The 7150-nt window shown below is 43.2% G+C and overlaps 1 protein-coding gene across 1 annotated transcript; it reads left to right on the top strand.

Moving 5' to 3' along the window:
- The first annotated feature begins 377 nt into the window (after positions 1-377).
- On the top strand, positions 378-6161 carry LOC125017280 (ras-related protein Rab-17-like). Its single transcript, XM_047600195.1, has 5 exons — positions 378-772; positions 1838-1989; positions 2094-2219; positions 2307-2400; positions 4807-6161. The coding sequence occupies exons 1-5, from the start codon at positions 553-555 to the stop codon at positions 4935-4937; spliced, it is 723 nt and encodes a 240-aa protein (XP_047456151.1). The 5' UTR covers positions 378-552; the 3' UTR covers positions 4938-6161.
- Positions 6162-7150: the final 989 nt, after the last annotated feature.

The following is a 7150-nucleotide window of genomic DNA, read 5'->3' as shown; positions in this document are numbered from 1 at the left end:
GAAAGTCTCAGTGGTTTCTGAAAATGGATCGAGTGCGGCCACGTTGCCGCAGACGGTGGTGAAAATGAACGGTCGTAACACGTGCGCACACTGCCCTCCTGTGTCGTTGCAGTGTCATGAGAGGTCGGCGCAGGAAGTTAAGACAATTCTGCTCCTGTGGGCAACTTTGAATGAGTAAGCACAGCTGCACGTCCTTAAGCCAAGAGATGAGAAGTGATAATAGATCAGAATTTCCCCTCGCTCTGTCACTTTCTGTTTGCATACACTACAAATCTCCCCGAGTGTCACTAACAGGAAAATAACCATTGAGTTTTTATAATTCCAGGCATCAGTTTGAGGTAAAGTCCTTCTAGTGCATGTGAGATTTACTTAGTTTTTTTTTTTTTTTTTATAGCTCAGCTGTGGGTGTGTTCAGGGAAGTGAAATTTCATTGCTGGCAATGCTGTAAAAGCTGCACTTTGGTTTTGCTTTTATTTTCAAGGTGAAGCTGGCGCAGTGAAGAGGACACTTTAACTCTGCTTAAATAACAGTTGTTTTAAACCAAACCTTTCCATGGGAGAAACTCTCCCAAGGGTCCCGGGAGGAGGAGGAGGAGGAGGAGGAGACGGAGGAGGAGGAGGAGGAGGCCAGCTGCAGAGGGGCGCTTTGGGCAGACGTGTGCAGACCCTCAGGGTTAAGATGGTGCTTCTGGGGAGCTCTAATGTGGGAAAGTCCAGCCTGGCTTTACGATTTGTCAAGGATCACTTCAGGAGTTCATCACCTACTGTAGGCTGTGAGTTCAGGAGTCTCATGACACTTATAGCACTATAATAAAAGTTCTTATAAGTTAAAGATTTAACGTGTAGTTCGACACCTAATCTTTGTCTGTTGTGTTGTTGTACTGCTGTTGTGTTGTTTATAACTTGAACTGTGGTCTGTACTTTATTCATTTATTGTATTGTTTTGTCCTGACTGTGTAGTGCACCGTCAACTGTATTATTGTCCCTACTCATATAAATATATATATCTTTATCTAGCATAGCTCAGAATAAAAACAGAAAGCATTTAGTTTCTTTGAATTGTACAAAGATCGGTTTAAAAAACAAATTGTTGTTTGGTGAAGTTAAGTGGAGCCCTAAATATTGTGCAAATTAATCAAGCCAGAAATAACATTCATTTCAGAGCTTTAGAGGAGCTGGTAAATATTGTTAAGAGTGGAAGGAGCCACTCTAGATTTTTCCCATGTGCTTCTTAGGTGAAACAGCAACACGGTGAAACTATGAGGAAGAAACAAAGACAGGAAACAAACCAGTAAGACTTCCAGAACACAAGGAAAGAGAGGACACGACACAAGACAGCAGGAAACAACCAGGCACAAATAGAACAACTGAATAGATAGATTCTAAATATTATATTTATTGTCTAAATTCACTGTATGTATACAACCAAAAAGTTATATTTTGCTCATTTGTGGTGAAACTGTGCACCATCAGACTGCCTTTATTTATTTATTTTTTTTTTGAAAGCCTCAAATCTCAAAGAATGTCAAATGAGTCCCTAAAAGGGGAGGTGCAAAGCTGTACCTGTGCACTAATAGGTCTAAAAAATAAAATATTTAATAATAAAGTCATGACTTGGTGTAGAAAATATGAAATGAAAATGTAATAAAAAAAAAAAAAAAAACATTTTATTCTCTGTAAAGAAAATAAATGCTAGAACGCTAAAGTAAATAAATGTAATAGTTCAGATGTGTAACTTAAAAACATCAGACAAAGACACAAACACTTTAACTGCAACTCTACACCGCTACAGTCAGAGAACAGAATAATCCCATGTGCCCCCCCCCCACTCCCTCCAGGCGCCTACCTGACCCAGGTGGTGCATCTGAGCGACGTCACTCTTCGCTTTGAAATATGGGACACTGCAGGGCAGGAGAAATACCACAGCATCACCCCGCTGTACTACAGAGGAGCCCACGCTGCACTCGTGGTCTATGACATCAGCAAAAGGGTGAAGAGAAACACACACCTGAACACAACAGAAATGACCTATTTTACTGCTTCATATTGGTTTGATGTGTTTTGTTCTGTACATGTGCTCTTGTGCCACTATAGGAAACATTCATCAGAGCTCAGATGTGGCTCAAAGAGCTCGAGAAACAATACGTTCCAGGCTCCACGGTCATATGGCTGGTGGGCAACAAGGCAGATCTGGGCGAGAGTCGACAAGTGTCACTGCAGGTATGAGTACACTTCTTATTTTATTTAATATGCAGAGTTGGATTTAAATTGTGCCTTAATCTGTTTGTCCCGCCCATCATCCTGCAGGAAGCTCAGACTCTAGCCAGTGAACGGGGCTTGTGCTTTACAGAGACCTCGGCCTTATCCGGGGACCAAGTCAGTGAGCTGCTTCAAGCTGTTGGTGAGTTTCATTCATTCATTCATTTTCCCTCTGGGGGGTCTCAGCTGTCATGGGAATTATGAAAATAACACCAGAAATAGCCAGCTTTAATAATTTAGTTCACCTTGAGCTCAACCTTTCTCACCAGTATTATACTTTAATATTAAACATCAGATCCAAGATGGCGTCGTGGACGGTCTCCTCTGTAATGTGCTCTCTGGTACTTGCTGATATTTTAATCTGGTCCGTCCTGACTAAGTCCATCATGGTCTGGTTTGGATCCTCCCCCAGACATGAGAGGGACAGATCAATCAGGTCTGCAGAGACGTTTATTGCTGCTGACCGTCCCTTCATCCAAGGCTGTTCTAAGACACTCTGAGTGCCCCAGGCAAGAGGCGCCTGTGGGGCCCCATTAGGGAGACAGTGTCTAAGGGGGTTTCAAGTTGTTTCGCTGATTACTGACTGAATGTCGCCCATTGGCGTCCATAGGGGTTCCATCATTGTCATTGATATGGACCAATATCAGCCATCTCTGGGGTCCCCTTGGGGGCCCTAGACCATTGCCTAGTTTGACTGTCCACTTGCAGCACCCTAGACCTGGTCTGGTCTGGTCTGGTCTGGTCTGGTCTGGTCTGGTCTAGGTGGGTGCTACATGTCTAAGTAAAATCCACATGAATTAATGCCAGGTCCAAAAGTTTCCCAATAGAACACTGAACTATCACAAGATGGTTTAAATGTTATTTACCTGCCAGTGGTCATAATGTTGTGGCTGATCGGTCTCCTGGAGGCCCCCTCATTAGTGTCTACAGATGTCTTCCATCATTGTCATTGGTATGGACCAATATCAGCCGTCTCTGGGGTCCCCCTTCCAGCTCTGGCCTTAGGCTATGGCCTAGTTTGTCTGTACGCTTGCATCCAGGACCTGTACAGGTCCAGGGTCAGGACCTTTCACACCCCGGACACAATCAGTTCAGACTCCTCCCCTCAGATCGCTGTACACCAAAACCACCCCCCATAAAAGCAGCTTCTTCCCCCGGGCTGATGAACTCTGAGCAGTAGTGAAGATGGGAATTACAGCTCCCTTTAGAGTCGGCTCTTTCTGCTCCCAACTGGCTTTTTTGTTACTTAAATTAATTTATTACCAAATGATGTGTATAGTGTAAAAGGAATTACTAAAAGAATTACATCATAATAGTTGTTTAGTATTTAAATGGATAATGACTTTATTTTATTCCTTATTGAACTGCAACAAAAGATATATATTATTGTTCTTATCTTCTGTAAACACTTGTTGTCTAAGGGACGGGTGGTGGTGGTGGAGGTAGATCATAAAATAATAATATATTATAAAATACTAAAACAAAAATGGACGATTCGCTTGTGCCTCTTGCAGTTGTTTGTGGAACATGCTATATAACTCTACATTAATTGTGTTAACGTCCATTGTATATATCGTCTCCTGACCTTTATTTTTTCTACATTCTTTAGTCAGAAAGTCTGATTTATGTCTTCAACAGGGGGTGTGCGACCCCTAGGGGGTCCTGGGAGGTACTGCAGGGGAGAGGTAGTTCAATTTTCCCCCACAAATTTAAATTTCTTGAAATCCACATTAACATGAAACCAACATATTTTAGAAAACGTTATCTTTCAGTCAGCACTTTACTCATTCAGTGATACAGGAGTTGTCTCATCAGCCACTATTTCACACAGAGCACCACACTATTTGAGACCTGTCAATCTAAGCCTCCTGTACACAGAAGGCCCCGCCCCTACCGCTGCTGAGCCAATCACAAGGTCCGAGAGCCTATTTAGTCCCCAGGTGAAATGCTGCTATGTTTATGTCAGGTATGTTTCGTTACGGGGCAGTGGGGAACTCTACTGTTGCACATGTTTGAAATAAAATTAATATTGTGTATTAGTTGAATAGCTTAATATTGAATGCAAAATGATAATAATGTAAATTTATAAATAGCACTAGGCCAAGTTTAACATAGAACACATATAGCAGGTAGGGGGTCCCTGCTGAATCTGTCAATCAGTTTGGGGTTCGTGAACTGAAAAAGACCTCTAGTTTATGTTTTTATTTTTATACTTTGTTTTGTACCAATGAGTCAGATTCCTTGTACGTATTTGGCCAATGAAGCTGACTCTGATTCTAAACTAGAGCATCCTGAAAAAAAAATGCCTCTCCATCCAGCTGACAGACTCATTTTAGAGAATAAATCTCATGCACCACTAGAGAGCAGTAGATACTTACACGGGGTGCAAATGCAATTAATCGCTCTCATCTAACTGGCAGCATATGAAAACTGCACATCACCATCTAGGTCAGAGGTGCGAGTTTTTGCAACAGATTAAATCCTGGCTTCCACAATGTTTGCATGCTTGTGCGTAATAGAGCTGTGTGGTAACAGAGCTCTGCTTCAGCCCACAGAGTGTACGAGTACATCGGAGGAGAGCAGGGAGTTCTATCAGAATGGCAGGAGGTTCCCCTGGTTGAGCTGCATCGCAGAGACTCGTATCTTCCTTGGGGATCCTGCTGCAAAGTTGGACCTTAGCTTGTGTGACCATCAGTTGCATCGCTGCCTATGTTTTTATCTTTCTTGGCACTTGAGGTACTTGGTCCAAGAAAAAATAATTCTGATCTTAATGGTTTAAGATTCAGAATGTGTAGTTCTGTATTTTCTTGATTCCAGACCCTACAAACCAAGAGACGACACAGTATTTATCCTTTGATATGTATTAGATTGATCAATCCAAACTGTATCATATGTTTTTTTTTTTTTTTTTTTTTTTTTTTACTCCAATATCATGTTTAGAATAATGAATCTTTAGTTCATCTAGTTGAGCCATTTGTTTCTAACGCTAAACTTGCTGCATTGATTGTTCTCGTGGGGTAAAGATCTGCATCCAGGAGGCAGGACCCCCCCTCCCCTCCTCCCTTCAGTCTTAATCCAGGCCAGACGTTGAACTGATACCAAATGCCCTCACTTAGTGTGTGTGTGTGTGTCCCCCCAAGAGAGTTCAGTCAAGTGTGGCTCTCCAGATGCCTACACAATAGGGCCCTTTATGAAGACGACAAGTAGATATTTAATAAACTGATTATTTATGCCACAGTGGATTTTGGATGATGGACTTCAACAAACTGTGTTCTTATGCCAAAATGCTATGGTTATGCTGAAAACCATGTGAACCAGATCAAAGACTGTAAGAGCCTCACAGATCTGACTGTAAAATGTAAAATGTTATAGTGTTCATTATTTCTGCTCTGTGCCACTCTGAGTTTTAGTCTTGAGTTCTGAGTCTGATTGGTAACTGGATGACTGTTGTTATGTGTGGCCAGGTAGCTCCACACCTGGAGTGTTGAATGCTGCTGTTTCTCCTCTCTCTCTGAGAGAGGTAGGCATTTCCAATCAAGTAGGGGATAAAAAGGAGGAAGAGAGGGCCCAGCTCTCTCTCTCTCATTCTGGGGCAGCAGGGGAAGGTTTGCTGTCTTTCAGCAAAGTTAACCCTTGGTTTTCTTATTTTAGTTTGAGTTGGAGACCACCGGTAGTCCTGTTTGGCGTTTTTGTTTTAGGTTATACCTTTCTTTTAATTAGTGGGGGAAGCACAGGGTGCGACGGCCCATTGCGTGGCTGGCCCTGTGTTTCCCTCTTTTGTTCCTTTTGGCGGGGGTCTCCATCTCATTTTGGTTTATAACTTTATGAGTTATAACCTTTTTCCCCTTTTCTTCCCCAGTGTAAATTTTTCAATAAAGTTTCCTTTTTTTGGTTACCATGAAATCCTTGTGTGGCGTCCTTATATGTTGTGGTCTCATTGAGCCTTGTATTACTTTAATGTTATGAGGCCGTAACACTGTAAACTGAGAAGATACACCATACACAGATCAGCCACAACATTATGACCACCTGCCTAACATTGTGTTGGCCTCCTTTGTTCTGACTCATCAGAGAATGAACCTTCTGGGATCCACTGTAAAATGTAAAACGTGGTCTCTTAGTGGGGGCCTTTGGGTGCTGTAGGTTGAGGGGAGGGGCCTCTTTCTGTGGCTCATCCCACAGATACTTGATCAGTTTGGGATCTGGTGAATTTGGAGGCCCGGTCAACACCTTCAGCTGCTCTTCATGTCTGGTTTTGTGTGCCTGTGTCATTACTATGAGGGTGCCTGCATGGTTGTTTCTTAAGACTGGGGGCCGTGGGCAAGAGGCACCTTTGGGGGCCCCATTAAGGAGACTCCCAACATGTCATCATTGCAGTGTCTAGGGGGGTGTTCAACTTGTGTCTCCTCTGTACTGTGCTCTCTGGTACTTGCTGCTTTTTTAATCTGGTCTGTCCTGACTAAGTCCATCATGGTCTGATTTGGATCCTCCCCCAGTGATGACAGGGACAGATCAGTCAGGTTTGAAGAGAAGATTATTGGTACTGACCGTCCCTCCATCCAGGGCTGTTTCAAGACAGTCTGGCAACATGGGGCCCCATTAGGGAGACAGTGTCTAAGGGGGTTTAAGTTGTTTCGCTGATTACCGACTGAATGTCGCCCATTGGCGTCTATAGCGGTTCCATCATTGTCATTGATATGGACCAATATCAGCTATCTCTGGAGCCCCCTTGGGGGCCCCAGGCCATTGCCTAGTTTGCCTGTCCACTTGCAGCAGCCCGGGGTGTCTGGTCTGGTCTGGTCTAGGTGGGGGCTACATGTCTAAGTAACATCCACACGAATTAATGCCAGGTCCAAAAGTTTCCCAGTAGAACACTGAACTATCACAAGATG

This window comes from Mugil cephalus, chromosome 12 (assembly GCF_022458985.1).
Source record: "Mugil cephalus isolate CIBA_MC_2020 chromosome 12, CIBA_Mcephalus_1.1, whole genome shotgun sequence".
NCBI lineage: Eukaryota > Metazoa > Chordata > Actinopteri > Mugiliformes > Mugilidae > Mugil > Mugil cephalus.
The sequence above is the reverse complement of the archived record's forward strand: the minus strand, read 5'-3'. Positions and strand labels throughout refer to the sequence as shown.

Bases quoted from the DNA above. Each gene is read 5' to 3' on its own strand.
- LOC125017280 (XM_047600195.1), top strand. From the start codon at position 553: ATGGGAGAAACTCTCCCAAGGGTCCCGGGAGGAGGAGGAGGAGGAGGA. The intron at 1,990-2,093 runs GTGAAGAGAAAC...GTGCCACTATAG, and splicing joins TCTATGACATCAGCAAAAGG to GAAACATTCATCAGAGCTCA. The intron at 2,401-4,806 runs GTGAGTTTCATT...GCTCTGCTTCAG, and splicing joins TGAGCTGCTTCAAGCTGTTG to CCCACAGAGTGTACGAGTAC.